Below are 25,788 nucleotides of genomic sequence, written 5' to 3'. Positions count from 1 at the left end.
TAATTGATTAACTAAATAAAATAAAAATGAGTTTTATATAGTATGCTCAACTAAATCATTATAACATTTAACAGTTGTTGCTGATAAATGATAATTGTAATTTTATATTTGATTTTTTTACTGGGACTAGCGTAGTTGCTGCGCCAGTCAGTGTCACAAACGGCGACGTTCATGTTTGACATAGCGCACAATAACTTAAAGTATTTTTGTTTTTGTCATATCTCAACGATTAAATAAGTTATTCTGTTTTTAAAAGCTGCTTATATATAACGATAAAATACATCGTTATATAGGGCATAACGGGTGTGTGGGGGGGGGGTTCGGTCCCGATGATATAATTAGCCTGGAGAGACAGAAAAGCCGAAACAAATCACTCCCCGTATTCGTTCAAATTGGGACAGTTTTTTTTTTAATTCCTCGTGACGGGTGACATCGCTAGCTACGTTAAAAGTACAGCAATGAAGCCAAATGCAACATTATAAGTATATGGAATATACTGTATATACTGAAATTTTGAATTATTGTAAGGAAGAAAGCATACAAGACTATGTAGATAATGAGTATTTTGGATATAATTGTTTTAAGCAGTACTTTATATAAGAGATTATATAGAGATACTCCGATAGATCGGCAGCCGATTTAAATCGGTCGATTTTCAGTCTTAAACGCTTTAATTTGACCTATCCCAAATACCGATTTTTCGGATGACATGCGCGTTAACGATCCACTTAAAATATGTGGATTAAGTTTAAAACACAGCAGCAGCATTGTGTCATCTCAGGTCTGGCAGTGTTAACAGATGTCTATTAAAGATGAAAGATTTGCGATTTGCAACGTATGTGCAAAAGAAGTTGCTCGCGAAAGATCATCTACTAAAGAATTCAACACTACGAACCTTCCAGATATTTGCGTCTTCGCCGAGATGAGTACGAGTAATATCAAAGTTCGAGATTATCTTTGTGCTTCATGTACATGTGTGGAGTGGAAGCGGTTGCTCACTACAACTGCACAAATCTTGAATACGAAGAGGAATATAGACTCTCTCCAAAATGCAGAGATGCTCATATTTCTTTCTTTCTTTTTTTTAAAAAAAGCAAGCCTCTTAATTTTGTTTTTATTTCTTATTACCATATCTAACATTAAAAGATAAGGAAATAGAAAATAATAAATAAACAACAGAAGTATGCTGTTTTTATTGTGTGTTTATTTATATTACTTTATTTAGTATGAAAGAGTTAATAACCACTGAACAAAAGCTGCTATATTGAATTCAGGTCAATTAAATAATACTATTACCTTGTATGGTGCATATTCTGATAAGGGATTCTCTAATATTGCCAAAACTGGCTAATGTGATTAAATTTCATGTGGCGCTTCACCAAAAGGCAATTAGCTGGCTAACAGTGAAAGTTAAAGGGACTTTAAATACACCAAGTGCTTTAAGACTATATTCATTTGGAATGCTATATTGATTAAGCGCTCCAAAACAAAGCGGCAGTTCTGACACAATGGAATCGGTTAAAAAATCCGATCGAAGCATCTGTATTTGTTTCCATTTCTACGATACGAATCACTATTAGATCTCAGCCCCTTGCCCACGTTTTTTTTTTTAGCAGTTTTTCAAAGTTATGCCATGGGTGGCGTTTACCTCAGAGTTAAGATTACACCTTCTGCAGATGCAGACAGACCGCATCAATTTACATTGCCTGTATACAACAATTAAATAAACATATATTGATGGAAACCGTCTTAAAGAGAATTTTGACGGATAAAAGTCTGAAAGTCCAAAAGAAAACTAAACCTCCTGGACAGCCGACTGCACACAAACTCGATTTAAGTCAGTTTGCAGGTGTCAAGCGCCGTTGGTATCCACGGTGACGCAAATTCCGGCTGAGTTCACGCAGTCCGCACAAGGCCGTGAATAGCTTTTCAGTGTCACGGCAATCAGACGTGTTGTGCAGGCGGACGTTTCTGTGCAGTCGCCTGCGGATTCTGCGCAACCGTTCTTAGTGACGTCAATTCCGGTGGAGATCGCTCAGTTTACAAAGCGGGATAGATGTGCACTCAGACACAATGTACGCATGACGGCGGACCGTATTAAATGTTTACGCCTGTTGGACTGGAGCGCTGTCCACGCTTCGTGATATTGCGATTCTGTATTGTGTTTTAATAATGCATAATTTAACAAGTATTGCACTATACAGATCGAAAGACTGCATATGGCTTTGTGTAACTGTATTAATACGCATACTATAATATGATTCACATCCTTAATATAACCTTTTCATATTTAAACGTGACAGTTTGACAGGAGTAGCTGTAGGGGGAGTGGAAGTAATATAGCTTCAGAGGTGCCAGTAAGGGACATAAATTCACCTCGTATGTTTTCCTGTTCACTTAATGTGCAAAACAACGATCAAAAACGATGTGTAATTAAATAATAAACTACCGAACTCCACCAACTAAAGACTGACAGTTTTCAGAGAAAGTAACACCTGCAGATACAGCGACGCACAGGTCGTAGACAAGAAAGGACGCTGGTGAAATAAAAGATTACGAGGGCTTAGGTGGTACGAGCTATAAGATGTCTGGGACAACCTGCGGGGGAGGTCATCACCATTTTTCTTATATGCATCCATTTTGTCAGGGACATTTTTGGAGGATACCATTTCTATACGCAAACAATCTAATTCAAGATTTATTTAATTTGTTGCATTTTTAACTCCTATAAATTCAGGTGCAATGTTTATAAAACCTGTATTTTCACTTGTGCCTGGGCGAGTCGTTCTGTGCGAGCGCAGCGACACGACGTGTGTATGTGTCGATGGGGGAGGGGAACCGCTCAGGGGAGGGGGCACAGAAAAAAAGGCTGGGATGTGAATTCTCGTATGAGGCGAGGGGAAACAGGAAGATCTCGGCTCGGCGGAGCGACGCGCAGCCTACTGTCGGCTTTTCAACTGGCGCCCTCAGCTCCACTCGCCGACTTTGGCATGCGGTGAAAATGCATTGCCGTCGTCCCTCAGAGGAAAAATACAAGAAGCAGCGACACCCCCTCCCTTTAAACAAAGGTCAAAGTTCACAGGAAGCTGGGGGGCTGCCATTTTTCCCGTGCAAACATTTTAGATGCAAAAGAGCTGAAGAGTGGTGGTCGCCGTGCGTGTTTACTGTGTAGATTTTTAAAGTTTTCTCCCCCACCCCCCTCCCGCTCGCAGACGCGCCCGTCTGTGGATGAAGAGGACATGGAGAGGGTAGCGGAGCAGCCGTGGAATTCGTCCTACACCTACCAGGTGAGCAAGCACAGCGCCGAGATGCTGCACAACCTCAACGCGCAGAGAAAAGATGGAGGCCGCTTCTGCGACGTGGTGCTGCGCGTCGGCGAGGAGAGCTTCCCGGCGCACAGGGCGGTGCTGGCGGCCTGCAGCGAGTACTTCGAGTCTGTGTTCAGCTGCCAGGCGGAGGACGGCGAGACCAAGGAGCTGGAGATGCACACCATCAGCCCCAAAGTTTTTAAGGACATCCTGGACTTCGCGTACACCTCTAGGATCGTGGTGCGCCTGGAGTGCTTCCCCGAGCTGATGACTGCCGCCAAGTTCCTGCTGATGCGCTCGGTCATCGAGATTTGCCAGGAGGTGATCAAGCAGTCCAACGTGCAGATCCTGGTCCCGCCTACACGGGGGGACCTCAGCCTGTTTCGCACGGCGCCGGCCGCCGACCTGGGTTACCCCGTCCCCCTGGACATGTCCAACGGCGCGGCACTTCTGGCCAACGGTTCCGCCTTCGGGAGCAACGGGCAGACCCACGACGTGGATGGCGCCCATGCCCCCGGGTCGGTGCTGTCTGGCGGTGGTTCCCAATCCGCCCTGTCGGCGCTACACGCCGTCGACAGGCCGCCGGGGACGCAGGCGGAGCTGGCCGGGAACCCCTTTCAGGGTACCGTTAAGAGAGGCAGGGGGCGGCCGAAGAAGGTGCCGACCATGGAGCCGGTGCTGTTCAACCACACCGCGCACAAGGATCACAGCGTTTACCCCTGCGGTGTCTGCGGGAAGGTGTTCACCGAGGCAGTGCGCTTGCGGAACCACGAAGCGCAGCATGCAGCGTCCAGCGCCGCCGGGAACGCGTCGGCGGCCGTGGGCGTGGGCGGCCCCGGGCTGCTGGCCCACCCCCAGGCTGGGCTGCTGGAGAACGGCGTGGTGCTGCACGTTGCCGCTGACGGCGGCCGCAAGCGGGAGCGGACGAGGCGCCACGTCGGCTGCGACATCTGTGGGAAGGTGTTTCGGGACGTGTATCACCTGAACCGCCACAAGCTGTCGCACTCCGGCGAGAAGCCGTACGCCTGTCCGGTGTGCGGGCTGCGCTTCAAGCGCAAGGACAGGATGTCCTACCATGTGCGCTCCCACGACGGCTCTGTGGGAAAGCCGTACGTCTGCCACAGCTGCGGGAAGGGCTTTTCCAGGTAAGTGATCCGTGAAGTTTTGTCGGCTCCCCTGCTGTGCGTTTGACCAAGAAATATGCATGAGTTTGAATGAAGGATTATCAGGTAATGTCATGGCGAAATGCGCGCGGTGTGACGCAGCTATGGGGCCACGTGTGGGGCTGTCATAGTCAGCAGTTCCTTCCGTCTTGGTGGCATCGCGACTGGGGCCAATTGATGCCGAGCCATGTCTCCAGGGATATGCTGGCTGCTTCCTGTGTGTGTGTCTCTCTCAGTGGGATAGCAATATGTTGACTTGCTGTGGGCAATTTACACCGGCGATGGAGGCGACACTCTACTGACAGAATGCTGTCCTCTGTGTTTTTCGGGCGAGATGTACACAGGGAGAGTGAATACTGTTACCTTTAATGTGTCAGAGGGTCTAAAGGTCCCTTCGGCTCCATTCAATATAGAAACAACTCTGTCTTTTCCGAGCAAGCGGTGACTTCGGCAAGCTGTGTCCTCTATCAAGGCGCAAAGTGGCCCTTTCTGCCTCCAGGTCCGATTACTTTAAATGTTGCTGGCTGAATGGATCTCACTGCTTCCCTTCGTTATGGAAGTTGGGCAGTAATGAGTAGCCTTCAGGCTCTTTGTTATTACCATACGGTGATGTTTGTTTTAGCATGTTGGTGCACATCTACTCCCCATGTCATTGTAGCCTTTAGCACTGCATATGAATGGATGGATTGATAGATTATATATTTTTCCTTATTCAGTGAAGATGATCAGTATGGTACAGGCGAATCCGACACACTGTGCTTATCAATAGAGTGAAAATGTCTCAAGTTGCACATCTGCATAGAGTCCCCTAATACACACCTGGAATCTCCCCCGGTGGGCGGAGTTGACAGCTGCATGCTCATTGGCTGTGGTCTAGGAACAGGTGGGAGATATTCCACTGTTTTCTTCCAACGCAAACCTGTGCAGTCTCATCAAATCAATCAATCAAAAAAAAAAAATGTCTGTCACTGTAATCTGCTTGGTCCTTGATATATAACCCTTATGATGTAGGGGCCATATGGGTGGGGGTGCTGGGGAGTGGCTGTGCACTCAGTGACATGGTTCACAGATGTGATACTCTTAAAGATCCCTCAAGGAACCACAGATATCTGCTTAATTAAAATTGCAGTTGTGGTGTTTTGCCAAGTCCAGGATTCATCCCTTAGGCATTTTAAGCATCTTGTGTTTTGTATTCTGGCTTTTGCTACTCAGTATCCAGGGTGTGTGTGTTCAGGTAGTTTGGATGCTAATTTTGTGTCCACATGTCAAACCAGAATTGCCAAACTGCCTTTTACACTCGTGAATGTATAGTCCACATTTGAAACTCCCGCAGCCTGTCTTCCAGCTAAGCTCTCCCGCACACCTGCATGCTCACTTTTTCACTGCTCCGATGCAGAGACCTCTGCTGATTTTCCTCTGTGTGGGGGGGGTATGTCCTCTGTCATTTGTCATTTAAATGTATGGAGTATACATTTTAAAGAGTGAGGTTATGTCCATGTGTGACTTCAGTTTAATCTGCAGTCTCAGATTAAAGAGTGATGCCTTTATTTTCAACAGGTGCATTATGTTTGTTTGTGTATTTACTCATTCCCTGTAAGTTTAACTTCATCTTAGGGTTTGCCTCAGTGCTCCCTCTGTGCCTCCTGAAGGCTGTACAAAAAATGCATCCATCCATCCATCCATCCATCCATCCAACTTCTGACAGCTTATTTTACAGCTTATCCCAAGTATCGTCTGGCAGTGGTATGTCCTGAACAGGATGTCAGTCCTTCACAGGGCACATGTACACACTGTGGAATTTTAGAGACAAGTTTAGAGTGTGGCAGGAAACCCAGGTGACATGGAGAGAATGTGCAAGTTCCACACTCAGAGGAGAGGCAGGGCTCTCCTACCAAACCCTGGAGGTGTGAGTTTCATGTCTCTCTACTGCTTAATTGGATTAAGGTTCTCATTTGTTCCGAAACTGTCCCCATTCATCCATTTTACATGGTGCTTGTGTGCTTTATTTCGTCTTGGGTTGCACTTACCTCAAGATCTCTGCTGCATAAGTTCTGTGTTAACGCTTTGGGGGTCACGCATTTCTCTTGTTCTTAAGAAACACATCAGTCTGATTTCCAGAGTCTCATATCTGCCCCTTTTGTGTTCAGACCAGATCATCTGAACGGACACATAAAACAGGTCCACACGTCAGAGAGACCCCACAAGTGCCAGGTGAGTACATCAGGCGGTGGGGTCGCGACCTGTCCGGAGCCTCTGAAGGTAAATCTTTGGGTTTTAATCAAAGTGTTTTCAAAGCCATGCTGGGCTATTAGTACGTTCCCATCAGAGCTGTGAGTGATGTGTATTCAGGATTCTTCCTTGTTTCTGTGGACGTCCCCATCACTCCAGATATGCAACGCCTCCTTTGCCACACGAGACCGGCTGCGGTCCCACCTGGCCTGTCACGAAGACAAGATCCCCTGTCAGGTGTGTGGGAAGTTCCTGCGGGCTGCTTACATGACGGACCACCTGAAAAAACACAGCGAGGGGCCTCACAACTACTGTGCCATATGCAACAAAGGTAATGGGCGCGGGGGCGGGGAGCTCGGACCCGGGTGGGGTGCTTGGACCCGCAGCGGAAGTCAGCAGGGCTGTCGAACCTGCGACTGATGTGGGAGGGGTGCTGGAACATGTGACGAGTGGGTGGGTGGGGGGGGGGGGGTGCTTGAACGTGTGACACTTTGTTTTTTTCCACATCGGAATTTGCTGCTCTCATTTAATTTTTCTCTTAATTCTTAATTCTCTGTGTGTTTGTTTTTTTTAATCTTGCGTAACTGTGTAGCTCGGAGGTTCTGTGTTCCTCAACCAGCCAGGCTGTGGTAGTTAGGGTCTCCTGTGGTTGGTCCTGGTGGATTCAGTGTGGTGTCAGATGTGAAAGTACCTTAAATATACAAACAGTTCTTAACAAGCGCAGTGCCTTTAGGCCACTGGGTTCAGGTCTGATCGTTGAGTGGGGTATGAGTGGGCTGGTATTTTCAGAAGGGAACCGATTTGGATTCCGAGGATGGGTGTAGTCAGATTGGAATACATGAAGTCCTGGGAAGTTTGTGGATGCTTGCGCTGTCGCCTGATTGAGAGCCGGGAGGCTTCCTGGACGACCCTCCGACTCTAACAGTGCTAGAGGCTGGACTGACAGAAGAAGGGACTGAGGGTCAGGCTTATGGGAACAGCTTTTTGGGAGATCGCTTACACTATCCAGATGGATGCGATCTTAGGCTGTAAAAGAGGAATATTTACATTTTATGAAATGGACACATGGTCTGGAACGGGGGATCTGGACCGAAAGGCAGTTTCATCCAGACCTCAGGATCGATCACGGACCCACCCGCTCAGCTAGTTTTATTGCTGGGACCGCTATTTGCACAGGAACTTTTATGGCTGAGGACTCCCTACGCACTGTAAATTTTATTGATGGGGACCCCACCCATCTCCCGGTCAGGGGACGTAGGCCTTGGCTTTGTGTAGCTGATGGAATTTGAGGAAAAATATCTTGGCGCCTTGGCCTAGAGTGATCCTCTTCTGTGTCTGCTCTGTCCGCTCTAAGGCCTCTGCAGCTGAGGGCGTACGACTTTGTGTAAATGGAACAGCATCACCATCTCGCTCTGTGTTTTGATCCAGGTTTCTCATGAGGCTGGTGGTGCTCCTGTGCAATGGACCCAAGTGGAAATGCACAGGGGAGGGTTTTGGCCGCTTTATGTTCTTGGGGATCAAGGTTTCATCTTGTGGAGTTGGCTGACCTGAGGTCAGGGTCTGTTAACTGGTCAATTGTTGGTGAACCCAGGGTTGCCCATAAGGGGGGAGAAAGCGGAATATTTTCAGGGATCCAGATAAAAAAATGTCTGCACTTCCCCCTATCCCATGCTTGGCAAATTTTGTCATCTGGTTCCTCTCCCACACCCCCCCTTAGGACCAAATTTATAGTCGACTCCCAAGCCACAACCCTCCTCCCCAGCTGCAATTCAGATTTTGCTTAAGGCCGCAAAAAGGGTTGGGGCGACCCTGGGTGACCCCACTGATTTCCAGTTATCACCAGCCATGCCACTGTTATCCCCTGTTCCTGCAATCAAAAGAAGATGTTTGTTTAAAAATGGCTGTTCAATTTAAAGCATGGAGAAATGGCTGCTATCTGGTTAAAAGTGACACTGGGGATGGCAGTCAGCCTTAGATTAGTCTTGGAAAACATGTAAACCAGGGTTGTGGTTTTCAGGAAGTGTGTGTGTGTGTGTGTGTGTTCGTGTGTGTTCGTGTGTGTGTGTGTGTGTGTGTGTGTTGCCGCCAGCTCGGTTTTCCTGTCCTCGTTTGCACTGGTTGTAAATCTGCTGTGGTTGTTTTCTCTCCTTGTCCTGGTCCCAGGTTTCTCCACTGCCTCCTACCTTAAGGTGCATGTAAAAACGCACCACGGCACTCCTCTGCTCCCTGCTGCCACTGCGCACCCCTTCCCCGAGCCCCGCGAGTCTCAGACGCACAATGGCACCCCCTACCACTCGGGACGCCCGTGCGCAGTGGAAGGCAAGCAGCCGTGTGGCATCGCTGTCTCACTGTCACTCGCTCCGCTGATGCTCGTGGGGAGGGGGGAGGGGGGGGGCGAAGTGGGAAGCACACTTTGAACATGCTGACACACAACCGCCTGCTACGCCCCCCCCCGAATATTGAGGAGGGGGGCTCAGAGGCCCTGGGATCCCGCTTCTGATGTCAGTGGGCCTGATGCTGCCATGCGGTTGGCGTCTGTATGTTCAAAGCTCAGGGCAGGTAAATATGAGCCCAGAGTTTGGGCTGAATTAAAAGGTGTAAAAAAGCTGTGTCATGAAACATCAATGCAGGTTTGTTATGAGAATGTAAGTGTTTTTGGGCCCTGGATTCTGTGCACATGGCCTCACACATGCCTTAGTCTGCTCTAATTCCGAATCCGTGAACAGAACAGGAAAGTGATACAGTAAAACCTCGGATTGCAAGTAAGATGAGGAAATTATAATTTTTTTTTTTATTTTAACTTGAAAAATGAGCGAGGTCTTGCAATGCGAGTATTACGTATACACTTTGTCTACCGAGCGTCACGTGATCACATCTGAGCCGATGGTTCTTCTGTCTCTCTCTCTCTGGGTGATCGTCTCCCATGCTCGGCCTCAGTCGGCATGCCTCACTCGTATAGTCAAAATATAGTAGAAAAGCACCACCCGAATAAGGGTGTAGCAGTGCGAGTGATGAATCTGTTTAATGACAATGCCCACATTTCCGCGAAATCGAAAAGGAGGCAAAAGCAGCTGTCATTCGATTTGGTTCCTTGTTAGTCGCACACAAAGAAAAAGATTCCAGTGAGCCAACAGATAGCAGTGATTCCGTTAGTTATAGTGAAAGTCATCCTACAAAATAACCGTCCTTTTCTCCTCTCGTCTCCCTCACACCATCCACGATTCTTGGGGGACAGGTAAAGTGTAGGTTAATTTGTTCTATGTATTTCTACTTTATTTTGTATACATTTTTTATGAATATTTTTGGGTTGTAGAACGAATCATCTGAATTTCCATTATTTCTAATGGGAAAATTCACTTTAATATACGAGTGCTTTGGATTACAAGCACGTTTCCGGAACGAATTATGCTCACAATCCGAGGTTTTACCGTACTTGAATTTCAGTATTTTAAATGTGTATTATAAAGAACAGGAGAAATGTGGAGATGAAATTGGTAGAATGTGGAGTGTATGATACTGATGATGTCACATCCTGTTCTGAGTCTCCTGCCTGTGCACCATCATCGTGCTTAAGTGGAGGATTGAGTGGGGCTGTCACTTTGACACAGCTATGCTGTAAAAGTGTGCCCTCTGCTGGCCATCTGCATGATTGTCTGCGCTTTCCATTTGGCCCTAGAGTTGTTGTTGTGCATGTATGGCCGCTGCCCATGCCCCCCCCCCCCCCAGCTGTAGCCATGGTAACCTGCTGGTACGGCTGTATTCGTGCTCTTTTTACCTGGCATGGCCAAACCTGTCTATTCCTTTTCCATCTTCAGTGCAGCAACCAGCCTCTTAGCTTGTTAGCATCATGCTAATATGCATGCTCATATTTTAAGATGTAAATATTAATTTTATCCATTGTCTCTTCTCTGTATTTAACGGATCTTTTTCAAAATATTATTGCCATTGAGACCAGCAGCCTCGTAGTTGGGGGGGGGGCAGGGTGAACAGGAATGCTGTGCAAATTCAGTGCTAAGGGGGTGTTAAATTGATCTCTGTAAGCAGTCTGAAACTGCTTGGAAGACATTCAAGCCATTGAAATTGCTTTTGAAATCTCATTTGGATCGCTTCTCTGACGCCTGCATGACCCGTAGCACCACCAAAGCGGAAAGTAGGGTTGTTCACAGACCGGGGCTTTCGCCGGCAGTCCCTCGTCAGAGAGCGGCCAGGGCCAGGTGAACCGCGAAGCTAACGTGCTAATCCCGCACGGCTTGGGGTCCGCGGGGCCACCTGGAATGTGAACAATCCTGAGGCGGGTGACCTCTCGAGGGGCCGACGGGGGCAGTAGTGCGGCCGAGAGGCCTCTCATCCGTCAGGGTCTGGGTCCGCTTGGCTGCGGGATGGAGATGTGGGGTTTTAGAGTGAGCAACAGAGTGCATTAAGAGGGAAATTGGCGGGGGGTCTCTACGTGAGAGCCGAGGGCCCTCCATCAGCGGGGGCCTGGCCCTGACCCGGCCTAGGGTCCCCCCACGGGGTGGTCTGCTGGCTTGGCAAGTAATAAAGGGAAAAGCTTCCTTGTTCTCGGCTTCGTTAACATCCCACCGTGTGATTAAGCGGCACCGTCGCCCCCCGCGCCCATCGCAGCAGCGCCGCCCCGCATGTGCCTTGCCGTGCCGGCGGCCCCCTCTCGTGTGAAGTCACGCCGCTGACTTTGTGCTGTTCTTCTCCCCGGCCTTCTCTCCCCTCCCCCATATCCTCCTCGCCCCCCTCGGTCTCTAGACCTGTGCACCAGTCGGAGGCTGCTGGTCGCATTCCCCGAGGCGGAGGGCCGTTTCCGCGGGCTGGCTGGGCCCCCGGTGCTGCCCCCGCCCTGCCCCCCCAGTCTTAGCTTACAGCCCGAGCTCCTCCTGGGCAAGCCTGGGGGAGCTCCCTATTTCTGGGAGTGCCGTGCTGCTGGGGCGCCAGGCTTTCCCCCGCAAGGGCCTCCTGCAGGTCAGTACGACCGGGCCGGGGGGGTGGGGGAGGAGGGGGGGGGTTCTGGGCCTTGAAGGAGAGTCTTGCCAACAGAGGCAGAACACTGTGATTCGTATGCTGGGGGGGGGGGTCCTCATGTCACACGAACGTCTCAGGGTTTGGTAGCTGCCGCATCACCAGCAGACGTCGGCTCCTCACGGCAGAAACACGGCCCGCATTTCACAGACGGTCTGCCCGCTTGGTTTGTGCACTGGCTGGTCGCTCGTGCTGGAGTCCACGGTGCTGGAGAGCTTCTGGGGTTCTTCGGACTCGAGACCCCTGACAGTAGTGTGAAGGGGGCATTTTGCTAGTTCAACATTAAAATAAGTATTGTTTGTGCAAAGCATTTGATCCATATGTTGATGTATGTTTAGAAGGTGGCTTACAGGGAAGCATCAGTAGGAATAACGAAGGGGGATTGGAGAGCGCAGACTAGCAGGCAAATTAGGGATATCAGTCATCACAGCATTATATTTCGGCACAGTCCTGTAGCACATGCAGTAACACTCACAGGTAAGTTTGCCTCCTAAACTGGTCCTGTGTCAGCAGAGGATGACGGCGGATGGTGTCTCTGCCTTGAGCCAAGTCTCAGGTTTGCTGATCCCAACATGAGAGAGCGCTGAGCCGCTTCCCACTTCCGGCCCCCTGCCACAGATAGAAACCGAACACCTGTTTTCCGTTCTTTGCAGCGCGGAGCCTGTCCCGTGTTTAATGTGCTGTGTTTGCATGCTGAGTGGACGTCCTTCCCGGTACACGCAGCGTCGCCGTCACGTGCTTATCAGTGTGTAACACGTTGTGCGTCCCTCCTGTGAGGAGGAGCCCTTAGCCAGCAGCCGGTGCTTCCTGTGGCTTTTCCGTCGCCGCAGATCTGCGTGATTCCATAAGTGAGTCGCTCTTCATGCTCTCTGCGGATTTTCTCATATTTACGTGTATATTTTGTCTATCGGATGATGTTTTCCTTGAGCGTCAGACCCTGGAGCTGTTTAGGGGTTAACTGCTTTGTTTGGGGGCTCGACAGTGAAATAACTGCTGACCCTGGGATTTGAACTGGCGACCTCCTGATCACTGGCGCGGCTTGCTATCCCGCTGAGCCCCACACTGTCAGGCTCACACTTGGGGCTGTGCACTGGCCTAGTTTTGGGTCACACCCCACCGATATTCTGGGGGCGTCCATCTGTCTTACTGTTTCATTAGAACCTTCACCTGCCCCCTGGCATCAGCAGTCTCCCCAACCGTGATTTCGTCCACTGCCTGGTCTGTGTAGTTCTTTCTATGGGATGGGTGTTGCGGGTTAGCTGAAGGCTTGTGTGGCTGGGGGAGTTGGTATGCCACTTTTACGCCGTAATACCCACTCTCTCCTCTCTCTCCTAGACGGGCAGGAAGATGTCAGCAAGTGTCCTCACCAGGACTCCGGGAGCTCGGATACTTCCTTTGGAGAGCTCTCCGACGTTGGGGAGCTTAAGTCTCAGCGTAAAGGGCCGGATGCTGGGCTGAGCGGGTTCCCTTGCCCCGGGGGGGGCGCCGGATCCACAGGCGGGGGCGGCAAAGCCAAAGCGGACTCTGAAAAGAAGCACCCGTGCAGCGACTGCGGCCAGGCCTTCCGCTCAAAGTCCTACCTCAACAAGCACCTGCAGCGGGTACACGGCGGAGCTCAGAAAGGGGTTTCGGGGGCGGGGGCCGCCCTCGGGGACCTGCCCCCCTCGCTGGGGTCTCCCTTCTCTCCTCAGCAGAACATGTCCCTTCTGGAGTCATTTGGCTTTCAGATTGTACAATCGGCCTTCGCCTCCTCCCTGGCTGATACAGAAGCTGGTCAGAGCAGCATGGGGATGGGGGGCAAATGAACTCGGATCAGCCTGTACCACCCCCCCCCCCACCGCCGCATGGGTTGGTGTCGGGAGTTGCAAGGGGCAGGCGGTACAGGAATGAGGCTGATTTTACCTGCCCAGAATCTTTATTTTGTTGGGTTTTATAAGTGTGTGGATCGCAAACTACCCACTTTTGGGCCAGTTTGTATGAGAAGTGTACATAAATATTCATATATTGGCTTATTAATTTTGAACAGATGGTATCATCTTTTTAACAAGCTCCCCCTTGATACCACGAAGATGTGATTTTTAGTGACATAACAGGTCCCCCCCCCCCCCCCCCCCCACCCATCCGTCCTGAAGCCTACATGCAGTGTTCAGTCACACCTCCACGCACAGCATCCGTGTTGGTCCTGTGGATCCTCGCTCTGTCAGAGTGACGACAAGGTGGGGAGCACCAGGCTTCAACCCCACACATAGCAAGCGTCAGTCAGCGGAAATGCTAACCCTAATTATTTAGAGTAACACAGAATGGGGACTCGGCTGTGGGAGCTCGGGGCATCTCGTGTGGCTGCCGTGAGGGTGTGGTTTGAGGAGTCTGCTGCCATAGTCACTGCTGGATCGCGACCCCATCTGGCGCCCGTTCTGAAAACATGAAGGAATCGCTTCCAGATGCTCGATCAGTCTGCATGTTCTGCTGGGAGGGTCCAAGTCCATCAGTCCCCATCACTATAGCACTTCTTGGTCTCTAAATCGAGTGACATGTGACTGTGCCGATCAACCGTGCTGGTAAACTCTCATCTCCGCACCTTTTGGCAAAGGTCCAGTGTTACGATGACATCACACCGTGATGACAGACAGGCGGAGGAGGACAGACTGCAGCTGGAGGGGAACATGTGGAGGCCATCTTGGGGATTCAGGGTGTTTAATTCGAGCTGTTCTTATGAAGCTGGAGTGTGGAGGTTGGGGCCCGGAATGTCTGTCAGCTCATTAACGTGATTTCGCACCTTGGATTTGTCATGGTTTGGTAACAGGCGTGTTATTGGATGCTGTAAATGTTTCATTCCTCATGTTCTGTGTTTGAGAGTGAGAGTGAGGGAGAGCCACTAACGTATGCCTCCAGAATGTAACTAAGCCAGACTCTGTTAGTACTTTATTTGAAAAATAAGTTCATTCTATTAACGTGTACATTCCGTAATTTATAAGATTTTACTGTTCTGATTGTCATATGCATACACACGTGTCTGTGTGTACGTATATAAGATGCATATATGTCTGTGTATATTTATATGTGTGTGTGTGTGAGTGTGAGAGAAAGAGAGAGAGAGAGTGAGTGAGCAACGTGTGTTCTGTAAATAAATGCCGTTATTGCTCCATAGACCCACAGAGGAGAGTCACAAGGAAATTGTGTAGAAGTGGCAGATGGGACGATTGAAATTTAAAAAAAATTTATTTTATTTAATTTTTATTATTTTGTAACTTTGGGGGGGGGGGGGGGTGTTGTTTCCCACTGCCAACCCTGCACTCTGCTCTGATGGGGTGGGATGGGTGTGAAACACTGGAGGGGAGGCAGGGTGGCTGTTTGCACTGTGGACGTGTGCTAAGGGAGGCTCTGCATGGAGGAAGCTGGATCCCCAGGCCTGGGCTTCAACCAGCCACTGGAAGAGGCCGTGGGCCCGGCGGATTCTGTGTGTGAACTTTGGGTGTGTGTCCTCCCTGACTGTACAAACTGATTTTATTATTGTTTTTTGGGACGTTGGGGTGAATAACACAACTGTCTCTCAAATTAAATTTATTCTTAATTTTGAGTTATAATGTTATATTTATGCTCCAGTGAGTAATATTATATTATTTAAGTGGTGGTGGTCGGTAGGGGCATGGCCAGCGTTCTGGGAGACCGCTGTTTGAGCGTTTTTGTCGTCGTTAGTGTTAGATGACCGGCTTTCATTACTCACTGACAGCATGCATTCTCTTGCTTTTTCATAACTCATATGTGTTTTGGTCTGTTGCAAAGTGCCTTCCAAATACTGATTACAAACCGTGGTTTTAAAGCGAATAAGCTGGGGAAAAATGTCTAGATCTAAATGTACAACAAACACCATTTACACACATGTACAGATGTGCGTACACAGAACTGGGCGTACGTTTGGAAATGTTATATCTTATGGCTATTTTTTTCCTCAAGGTTGTTGGTTATTAACGTTAAGTTACTATTTTTTTGATATTTCATTATAAGCATACTTTTTCTATAGATGTTGGTTTTTGTACACTGTTTTCTGAGTCTGTAGTCTCTGACTTTATGGCGGAGATTGGAACTAAATAAAAGCTGTCCATGTAAAACTCTCTGGTGTCTGGTGGGCTGAGGAACCTGGATCTTTCTGATAAAGGAAGCTGCATTTCTCAGGATGCTTCTTGCAATCGCTGTGAAACCGAGGCTTTCCCCATATTAGCACCCCAGATCATACCTTATCCCTGTAGTATTCCAGTTCCCTGTAACTACGAGTGAGTTCAGGATGAAGGATTAGGATTAGATCCAGTACGTAATTAAATTTTAATAACCTTTTCACGTTTAGGGTTTAGTGGATTCACAGACATTCTACCTTTTGTAGATCCAGTATAGCTGACCACAATGTCCATTGATTTGGAAATTGATGTGAATGGGGTTGTATCATTCATCGTGATGGTCTGAGTTTTCATTGCTATGCTGATAGTCACGTCCCTGCCACCTGCTTTACTAAATGACTGCCTTTGTGACGTCAAGCCCTGTATGACCTCGGACTTCAATGTTCTGATAAAACTCAAATTAAGAATTCTAGCTGGTTCCAATTCATGTCTGCTCTGCCTGACTTGATAATTGACGAGAATGAGGTCCTGCACACCTCCACCCCTTCCTCAATGTTACCGACACCGAAACACTAGTCCAGGCCTTCATCACTGCTCGCCTTGATTATTGCGACGCATTGCTTAAGTTCCCTTCCAGATATCTACAGTGCGTTCAAAGCTGCCCGTTTGCTTACTTGCTTGCAAGTAAAATCCACCCACTTTTCTCAATTTCATGGCTAATATTGGTTATCAGTTACTGTCAGGATGAAATATAAATTCATACTTATCACCTGCAAAGCTCTTCATTGGTCTTGCCCTCCTCATCTATCTGACGACCTTCATCTGTACATGCAGACTCATACATTAAGATCCTCCGGTTTTAGTAGCCTCAGAGGACCTAGTTTTAGGTTATCTACTGTGGCTGACAGTAGCATCAAAACCTTAGAAAACAGTGTTAGATGTTTTAAGCTTTAAGCTCCAGTTAATAGCATATCTATTTCAGGAATGTAAAAATACAGTATACAGTTTATAAGGTTCCCTTGGAACCCATGGAGTCATTCGAGCACTTCTGAACAGCTACTTAGTTGACATCAGTGAATTTGTAAGAGCTCTTCTTAGAAGAGTCACCCATGTAACCTGATCTTATGAGAGCTGAACTACTTAATCAACCAACTGCAAAAAGTACCTGAGCAGCACAGTAACCTGGACGACAGAAATGTTTTTAATGCTTGGGACATGTTTACCTTTTTGTTGCCAGTACAATATTGACAGTGAGGGTGAGTTTTTGCACTTTGCCGTAAAGCTTCAGTGTTCTATGGAAAATTCTCTCAGACTTTAAGTCTAATTATCCTCAAGAAGGCAGCAACACAAATGGAAGTAGCTTGTTACTGGAACCTACCGCTTTGGTCACAGACCTGCTGGCCCCAGTGCACCCCCTGCTGGCGAATGAGAGGACGGTGCAGGTGACCTACAAGGCTGTCGAGTGAAGGATTTCCCCAAGCTGGTAGAAGGCCTGAATCCTCTGGCGGCCTGGGAAATTGAGCTTATCAAACTCACAGGCGATTTCTTGCAGTGATTTCCCCTTAGTCTCCGGCAGAGCAAAGCCGACGTAAACGGAGGCCAGCAGGCAGACGACACAAAAGGGGACAAAGCAGAAATCGCCGAGTTCACTCTGGGGAGACACCAGAGGAAGGAAGACTTGATGGAAGGAGGAATTGTGTTCATGAAATGTCAGGTTGTGGTGCAGTCAAATACATCCTGTGCTGGTATTAGATTATTGAACGATGCTGAGGACTATTGAACTTGGAAGGCAGGTGAAAACTCTTGCAGCCTGAAACAGAGACTGCACCCTGCTTGCACCTTCGTGCCTGGTTTCATTGCAGTGGTGTGAAATGTCCCTAACAAGAGCCTTTATTACTGCTCTCCGAGGACAATAACCCCCCGACTCCACCATAGTAGTGTCATGAAGGACAGTGTTTCTCAACCCAGTCCTCAGGATCCCCATGACAATCCACATTTTTGCTCCTTCCCAGCTCCCAGCAAACTTGTACCACGTATTCGATGTACCTGGAAGGTAGCAGAAATATGGACTGTCGGGCATCCCCAAGGATTGAGTTGAGAAATATTAAAGCAGGACATGAGCATCAAAACAACGTTCAGCAGTCTAAAGACCAGTTAGGGGCAGTTAGTGTTAACCTATTGCATCTCTGCTGGTTACCATCCCTTACCTTTGGATGATGATAAAGAGGAATTAAACTGAAGCGTGAAGGTCATAATTGGGAGCTGCACGCAGCAGCGTCCTGCATGGAGATTCTGGGGTTTTGCGCTGATACCTTGTTGGCGGCCATCTTGTCGTCATGAGAAATAATATCAGGGTCTGTTTGTGGGGGATCACTCACCACTAAGAAGGGAAAGACCATCCCCACCATGAAGAAGTTGATCCACATCAGGGAGCCTGCTATCATGTATGCAGCTGGCCGCGCAGCCTGATTGAATATTTCAGTGGGCAAGATGCCTGTCACTCCAGCTGGGGAGGCGGGATAAACAGACACAATGAGACCAATGAGTTCTCTCCACTCTCTTCAGCCCCTTATCGCAGCAAATTTTTCATCTAGTTAAAAGTTAATAATATAGAGAAAATTTAGGGTAAAAACAAATTTTTCTGTCCAGGGGAAACCCTGACAGACTGGTAAAGTTAATGCTAAGAGGTACTGCAGTTTGATTTTGATTAAAAAACTGGTAGGTGTGATCAAATTAATGAACATTAAAACATCTGTACTGACCAGGCCCCATCCCAAAGCTCAGTATATAAGCGAAGATGCAAGTCATGCATAAGTAAGGCATCCAGTCCACTGTCCTCTGTTTGCAATGAGAAAGAACAGGCAGGAGAATTCAGTCTCACTCTCTGGAAGCCACATGCATGGTTTTCACCTCAATCACATCAATTCAACGTCTCTAAAAATCACTGAAGTAGGATGTTCTTAATACTGAGAACTAAGATCTGCAGATATGATCTATATTGATTTCCCAAATCTGTGACTGCTGGAGTGATACATAATCAACTTGAAATTGAAGGTGAGTTTTATGGTTTTGGCTTTTGGGGCTTAATAAATTAGCCTTGGTTGAGCTTTTTGATTGATTTTATTGCACTGCTGGGATCCTCTTAAATGAATTCTTCAGATCGTTTCTTATTGTGTGTTCAATCATATCTGTGTTTGTCAAGAGTGACGACCATGATTTTTATTTTTGCCATTTAAACTGATTAATATTTCAGGTAAACAATATTTCAAAAATGACTGAATCAATGTGACTCTGCTTATTTTATAGATTTTCTTTAATCAACTGAATCAACCTTTTTGTTATTTTTTTGGTTCGGTATAAGAAAGACTTGTGCCATGCACCACAGCTCACACACTATGCCGTTCTGAGATACTGATTAGCCCAATCGTGTGTCTTTGAACTGTGAAAGGAAAGCAGGGGACCCACAGGGTGCCCACAAAACATGGCACGTTCATACCTGGAATGACTGAGCCACTGTGAACACCACGGACCAACCGGCCATGAGGACATAACCGCCAATCAACAGCAACCTTCTGCCAAGATGCTCGATAAGCAGACTCTGATTTGGCAGAGCAAATGTTTTCAGGTCACATACACAACCAATGAAATGTGGGAAAAGTACTGCTGTCTCGATCAAACACTCTCGAGCCAGTGTAATTAGTATATGAAGCATGTTGGTGTGTGCATTCTCGTTATAATATTTAAGCATCATTTTAAAAAATAAAGGATTATGCAGAATATGGGGGATGTTTGTAAATAACCGTGAGAGTGGAGAACGACACAGGAACACTTACACACAGTATTACGGCTGCAAATTCACACGCCCCCGTGCCAATGGCGGCGTATGGGATCTTATCTGGGGAGATGCCCGCTTCTTGGAACACAGAAGATGCATAGAAGTATATCTTCATGGGGAAAAGAAGGTTTAAGTTTAACACTCAGATTTCTGAAGTTTCCGGATACTAAGTGGCTTTAATAAAGCATTCGGAAGTTTTAAACACCCTGGGTGATTAGATACTGCTGAAGCAGCTTGAATCACTCCCACCAATCTCCTCCTTAACGACTTGTACAGCCTATGAGCTTACAGCCTGGTAAATGCAACCTATGACAAGTAGCTAAAGACCAGTTACTGGATTTGGCAATAATTCCAAACAGAACAGCTGCTTGAATGCGCAGTTTAATGAAGAAATTACATGACTTCAATTAGCAGACACTTTTATCCAAAGTAACATACAACTGTGAAAGCAGAGTTAGCCAGTCCCTGGGGTGATTGGGGTGAAGGGATGTGTTCCCAACAGTGACATCACTCTGCCAGTGCTGGGATTTAAACTCATGACCTTGTGGTCATAAGCAGTTTTCTAACTTACTGAGTCACACACATGCTATCCTCAAAAAACCTCCTAAATGCTGGCAGAATTCACCCTGTCCTATGCGGAACTTTTCTGTGACTGTCTTGCAGAGGAACCAAGTACAAAAAGGCGCTCTGAACCTTTAATAGATCATCACCCAAACAGGTATTTGAAACAGAGACCCTCAGATTAAACCGCTGACGTTGAACCAGTTGAGCTCTCCAGGCTCTGAAAATACTTTCCACAGTTCAGTTTTCTGTCCCCCCTCTGACTGCAACTTACCGCATCATTACCACAGAGCTGCATGGCGCTGCTGACGATCATAACAGAGCCAAGCTGCCAGCGGACAGCCCGGTCTCTGAGCAGCTCCCATGGACTCCTGGGCCTCTCCCCCTTGGCTGCAGCCTGCTCCTGCAGGATCTCAGCCATCTCGCCATCGACGGCATCAGAGTCGTGCAACTGCTGCAGCGCTGGATGGGGGGATGGCGGGATGGCAGGAATTCAACACTCGCGGATGTATAAATTCCCAAAGCACGCAGTAAGCCTGGACGTCCCCCCACTGGACTCACCCCTGATGCAGGCGTCCTTGTCTCCCCTGTCGATCAGGAGGTACCGGGGGCTCTCAGGGCACCAGGGCAACGTAAGCAGCTGTATGAAGCCTGGGACTGCAGCGCTCCCCAGGAGGAACGGCCAGCAAGCCTGGCAACCCAGCAGCTCCCTGTTGGGAGACAGGCTGAGCACCATCACAGGTCCCATAAAGACCTCATACCCCGGAGCTCATTTATACAATCAGTGTCATACTTCACTGTCCTACAAAGATTCTTAGACAAAGCTTCACACTGATTGGAGCAGTACTGGAACAGCCCAGACAATGCAAAATAAACAAAAAACAAAGGTTTTTGTCAAACAGTACAGTAAAACAAGGAATAATGTTTTGTGTCTGGATTGATCAGTCAGGGGTTGACTGAAGAACATAACAGGGAAACCTCAGGATAAACTAATCTACTGTGGTCTGAGACACCAAGACTCTAACCTAACCGCTGATGACAACAGAAGTTCTCTTTTTCTCACAGTGACCCCACAAAACTGCATGCGACTCTGTGGGACTGTGGGCGGTGCTCGAAACTTGACCGTACTTGTGTTCTCATGTACCCGTTTGACATCATCTTCCATTGCGGAAGACCAGTTCCAATGCTCAAGAACAGAAGTACAGAGGGCAGTAAAAATCCCCGGATGTTGGCCTTGCTCCTCCTCAGATATCAAGGACACATGGGTTGCATCCTCGCCAAATGAGACCAATCTCAAGAATCATTACACCCCAAGTTCATTCTCAGGAGGCAAGTTAGCAAGACAGGTCTTGCCAAGACCACAAGTACAATCTTTGCGTTCATTGTATTGAGAAACACGCTGTGTATTACCCTGCAGGACCACATGTGAGCACACAGGCTGTGTGTGACCACTGAGGACTGTGCATAAGCTTCTAGACGTACCTCAGGCCCATCACCTGTCCCAGCACCACGCCGAAGGCCGTGAAGATGCCAGATGACAGGGCCACGGCCCCCCTCAGACGTTTGGGAGCGCTCTCTCCGAAATACATGGGCTGGATATTCATGCTGACTCCTACGAAATGGACGGCCATCAAGCCGAATGATCCGCTCCGTCACACACCGGTACAATCAATCATTGCAAAGCAGAGTAATGATTTTCAGAGGCTGAGCTAACTGGTGAATATTTAACTCCATTTATCAAGCAGAAAGCGGCGTGTTAATGACACTTGTTTCAGCTGAGCGACACACTCAGCTGGCGCCTCAGGTCCGAGGCGTACCGGCGTTGATCCCTATGAAGAGGCGGCCCAGGATGATCATCTCAAAGGAGCGCGAGGCTCTGCTCGCGATCGACAGCACGCAGCTCAGTCCCAGAAACACATTGTTCATCAGCAGCGACCTCTTCCTGGAGGCGACAGTACAGCTCGTGGTCTCGCAGTGATGGGGAGAGGACATATATCTCTGGGCTGATGATTCAGAACCCAGATCTGTACCCGGACCACTAGGGGTGGCAATGCAGCGGCTGTCTGGCTAACTTGGTGTCATTACATAGAATTCAGCCCCGGTGTTACCTTCCAAATCGGATGGCCATTGGTCCAGCAAGCAGCGCCCCCAGCAGGCCACCGAGAGAGAAGATTGAAACGACGAAGGACCAAATCAGAGTCACTTGGTAGGACTCCAGAGCTACAGCCCAGCGTTCCCAGCTGGTGTCATTGATAAACCTGCAGATGTCCTATGAGGAAAGTGAAAGCAGGTTCACAGCACCACTTGACATTAGGACCCTCATCCACCCGGCCTCAGCCTTACCACAGTGGGTGCATTGATGATGGCGATGTTGTAGCCGTATTGAAATGTGCCACCAATAGCGGCCGAGCACACAGCCCGAGCCAGAGTCAGACTGCCACCCTGTTGGCAGAAATGAGAAGCGAGTTTGCTAAGCACTGTGGGAATTAGGGGCATATCCATCCATCCATCCATGTTCCAAACCGCTTATCCTACTGGGTCGCGGGGGGTCCGGAGCCTATTCCGGAAGCAATGGGCACGAGGCAGGGAACAACCCAGGATGGGGGCCAGCCCATCGCAGGGCACACTCACACACCATTCACTCACACATGCACACCTACGGGCAATTTAGTAACTCCAATTAGCCTCAGCATGTTTTTGGACTGTGGGGGGAAACCGGAGCACCCGGAGGAAACCCCACGACGACATGGGGAGAACATGCAAACTCCACACACATGTAACCCAGACGGAGACTTGAACCCGGGTCCCAGAGGTGTGAGACACAAGTGATAACCACTGCACCACCATGCCGCCCCCAATTAGAGGCATATTTATTGTAAATAAATTAATGGTCCCAAATTAAGATTCCCTGTCCTGTGAGTCTCACCCATGCTTGGTTGTCTCAGATAGGCCTATCTAAATTTCTGGACTGTTTCTTATCTTAACAATGGATATAAGTCAGTGACGGGAACAAGTCATTCCTTGGCGAGTCTGAGTCAAGACTCAAGTCAAAACATGGCAGTCTGAGTCAAGTCTTGAGTCATTTGCCCTCAAGTCCTAGTCTTTCCATCATTTTTGCAGTCAAGTCACATCAAATCAAATCAAATTTGCGACTCCAGTCCATGCCAAGTGTCTCATGTAACTTGAGTTCTTAACTATGTCAGATTTTTACCTTTAGTGATTAAAATTTGCTGCAGCAAAAAACCCACCACAGTACGATGTGCATTCTTTATAAGCATAGATGGGTTAAAAGTGTCCACTCATGGTTGTCTTCACACCGTTTTTACATACATATATATGCAGAAATTGATGCAATTTTCCAACAAACTTTCTCAGGAGACCTTGCTTTCAGCTAATTGACAATGCAGACAGGACAGTATTAATACATACTAAAATTATAAAACTAATCTTATGGTATGCAGAGGGGGACTATGACCTCAAGTCTTCTCGAGTCATTGGGTCCAAGTCTGGTACAAGTCCTGAGTCATTGCCCTCAAGTCCAAGTCTAGTCCAAGTCTTTCCATCTGTTCTGCCAGGTCGAGTCACAAGTCATCAAATTTGTGACTTGAGTCTGAGTCACGAGCAAGTGACTTGAGTCTCCACCTCTGATATAAGTACCACATGAAAGGCTACTCTCTTAATCTCTTCAACCAACATTCCACTCCCAAAAGTAATCCCTTCTAGAAGGAATTTCAACACTGCTGGGAGTCTTCGATAATAAGCGTTTCTATGGAAAGTGGTAAATCCGACTGTTTTGACTGTTGGCGCTGTTTGGTTTTATTCAGCGCAAACGCGGAGCTGTTCTCTCCAGCTTCAAAAACATCTCGTCGGGATATGCGATCTCAGGCTGAAGAGCGTTAAACTGTAACTGTGATCCGACTGGCATCGTTATTCACGCCATTCAGCCGCATGTAACAAATGACGTAAGTAATTAACCTAAACCAAACTATTCATTTAAATATACAAAAAAAAAAACAAATACCTTTTTTTCCAGGTCATCATTCATCTTGCTCCGCGGTTTGCTTTTAATGTTCTTACTGTTACTTTGTAGGTAAAGCAATACAAGTAAACCTGGCGAGCCTGCGCAAGTTTCGTGCCTTTTTCACTGCGATTACCGACCGATCTTCTGTCAGGACTGTCGGTTTTGAGGCGGTGCCTGAGTGTCTATATTTGCGTGTGCGTGAGGGTCGGGTTTTGTTTTCCGTATGTGTAACGATCAGAAATACAACCGGTCAATGAAACTTTTAAAAGGTGAAACAATACAACTAAACAATAAAGACTGTTCACGCGGTTGTCGCTCATTTATAGCTTATTCGGTCTGTGCTCGGAGTCTTTATATGGCTTTGGATCCAGTTTAAATACTGTATGGGCTGCAGGTAAGTTCAAATGGGACACTTAGTACACGAGTCATACGGGTCGAAAGACTCTTTACCAGTGACAATGCTGTAGGGGGCGCTACTGAACTAAATTTAAACCCCACTCTAAGCATGTAGTGATGGAAATGTACTGGTCTTTAAAATAAAGCTTTAAATATATCATACCTGATATATCCATGAAATGCATCTATGTCAGATATTTGAAACTTCATATTGTTATGTGCCCCATTTTAATCAATGTTCTTAACCTCAGTAACTTAAGCAGTCATTAAACAAAAATAACGATAGTAAAAATGCACCAGTATGACAAAGCTAGCAGTAAGACAGTCTGAATTACATATGTACATAGCATTGTGGGGGAATGTAGTGTTATGAAGTCTCATAATGAATAATGAAAAAGAATAAACAAACAAACAAACGAATAATAAATAAAATGTATATATATATGCCTTCTTTATGAGAAATATATATTACTGTGATTTTACATAATCATAAACATTAAACTTGTCTTTAAAATATATTACTAATTTGTCTGTTCAGCACCTAAGTCAAGAAATTATTACATTTTCCGGGCAAAGTCTTCCTGAAGTGGTGGGTTTTTAACCTGTTAAACAACATTACGAGTGATCTGAAGCACTGGCGGTTGACACAGTAGCAGTTTGATAGGCTACAGTCCTCAAATCTAATCTTTAAACTGAATAAGGTGAAGGCTTTATCACATCCGGCCCAGAATGCAGTTTGCTGTTCACCTGCCTGCTCTCGGTTTATCTCTCTGTCTTGGTTTGCTGGTCTGCTGAGCTGATTTACTGGGTCGTTACTCAATGCTCAAGTCGCTCTCAGCTGCCTCAGCTACATCCCTCGCAATCAGAGCCCCCAGGCCTGTCAGCGCTGAGGACTTGGACACTTACCCACTGAAGAGCAAAGCCCAGTGCTTAATGAAGTTTGGTATTCTTTGAATATAGCTGCTGACTGAATGTACGTAGTGTCACAGATGTGTGTTGTCCTGTTACAGTGTAATCGGGTGGTGAAAACTTATAAATACACCCCCTCGCTCCCCTTCCCCACACAAACACAAACTCTTAGACCACTAGTGAAAAGACTTGTTTTGTCAAAATTAATGTGTTTTTCCATTAGAAA

The 25,788-nt window shown here is 47.5% G+C and overlaps 2 protein-coding genes across 9 annotated transcripts; one reads left to right on the top strand and one right to left on the bottom strand.

Annotated features, from left to right (window-relative positions):
- Nucleotides 1-2,034: 2,034 nt before the first annotated feature.
- On the top strand, nt 2,035-13,841 carry patz1 (POZ/BTB and AT hook containing zinc finger 1). Of its 8 annotated transcripts, none has more exons than XM_048983489.1 (7): nt 2,035-2,075; nt 3,213-4,453; nt 6,619-6,730; nt 6,860-7,031; nt 8,864-9,019; nt 11,459-11,671; nt 13,064-13,841. In XM_048983489.1, exons 2-7 carry the CDS (start codon nt 3,240-3,242, stop codon nt 13,531-13,533), a joined length of 2,337 nt encoding a protein of 778 aa, XP_048839446.1. In that variant the 5' UTR covers nt 2,035-2,075; nt 3,213-3,239; the 3' UTR covers nt 13,534-13,841. The 8 variants fall into 8 exon arrangements, with proteins under 8 accessions (XP_048839446.1, XP_048839438.1, XP_048839457.1 ...); XM_048983481.1 differs by lacking the exon at nt 2,035-2,075 and adding an exon at nt 2,795-3,068; XM_048983500.1 differs by lacking the exon at nt 2,035-2,075 and having other exon boundaries at nt 2,796-4,453; nt 6,619-6,682.
- A 2,188-nt stretch (nt 13,842-16,029) lies between these two features.
- slc2a11a (solute carrier family 2 member 11a) lies at nt 16,030-24,682 on the bottom strand. The gene is made up of 12 exons (XM_048983557.1): nt 24,258-24,682; nt 22,580-22,678; nt 22,345-22,505; nt 22,054-22,178; nt 21,719-21,848; nt 20,798-20,946; nt 20,511-20,698; nt 19,674-19,784; nt 19,337-19,438; nt 18,603-18,678; nt 18,219-18,346; nt 16,030-17,491 (listed from the first exon to the last, which is right to left on the bottom strand). Exons 1-12 carry the CDS (start codon nt 24,279-24,281, stop codon nt 17,288-17,290), a joined length of 1,497 nt encoding a protein of 498 aa, XP_048839514.1. The 5' UTR covers nt 24,282-24,682; the 3' UTR covers nt 16,030-17,287.
- Nucleotides 24,683-25,788: the final 1,106 nt, after the last annotated feature.

Source organism: Brienomyrus brachyistius, chromosome 2 (assembly GCF_023856365.1).
Source record: "Brienomyrus brachyistius isolate T26 chromosome 2, BBRACH_0.4, whole genome shotgun sequence".
Taxonomy (NCBI): Eukaryota; Metazoa; Chordata; class Actinopteri; order Osteoglossiformes; family Mormyridae; genus Brienomyrus; species Brienomyrus brachyistius.
Note: the sequence above shows the minus strand (reverse complement) of the source record. Positions and strands in the feature narration are given on the sequence as shown.

Excerpts from the sequence above, each read along its gene's own strand:
- patz1 (XM_048983489.1), top strand. The coding sequence starts at position 3,240 with ATGGAGAGGGTAGCGGAGCAGCCGTGGAATTCGTCCTACACCTACCAG. Across the intron at positions 6,731-6,859 it reads CCTGTCCGGAGCCTCTGAAG|ATATGCAACGCCTCCTTTGC; the intron begins GTAAATCTTTGG and ends CCATCACTCCAG. Across the intron at positions 11,672-13,063 it reads CCCGCAAGGGCCTCCTGCAG|ACGGGCAGGAAGATGTCAGC; the intron begins GTCAGTACGACC and ends TCTCTCTCCTAG.
- slc2a11a (XM_048983557.1), bottom strand. The coding sequence starts at position 24,281 with ATGAATGATGACCTGGAAAAAAAG. Across the intron at positions 22,679-24,257 it reads ATGATGACCTGGAAAAAAAG|GGTGGCAGTCTGACTCTGGC; the intron begins GTATTTGTTTTT and ends TTCTGCCAACAG. Across the intron at positions 19,439-19,673 it reads TTGCAGCCGTAATACTGTGT|AGTCTGCTTATCGAGCATCT; the intron begins GTAAGTGTTCCT and ends CTGCCAAATCAG.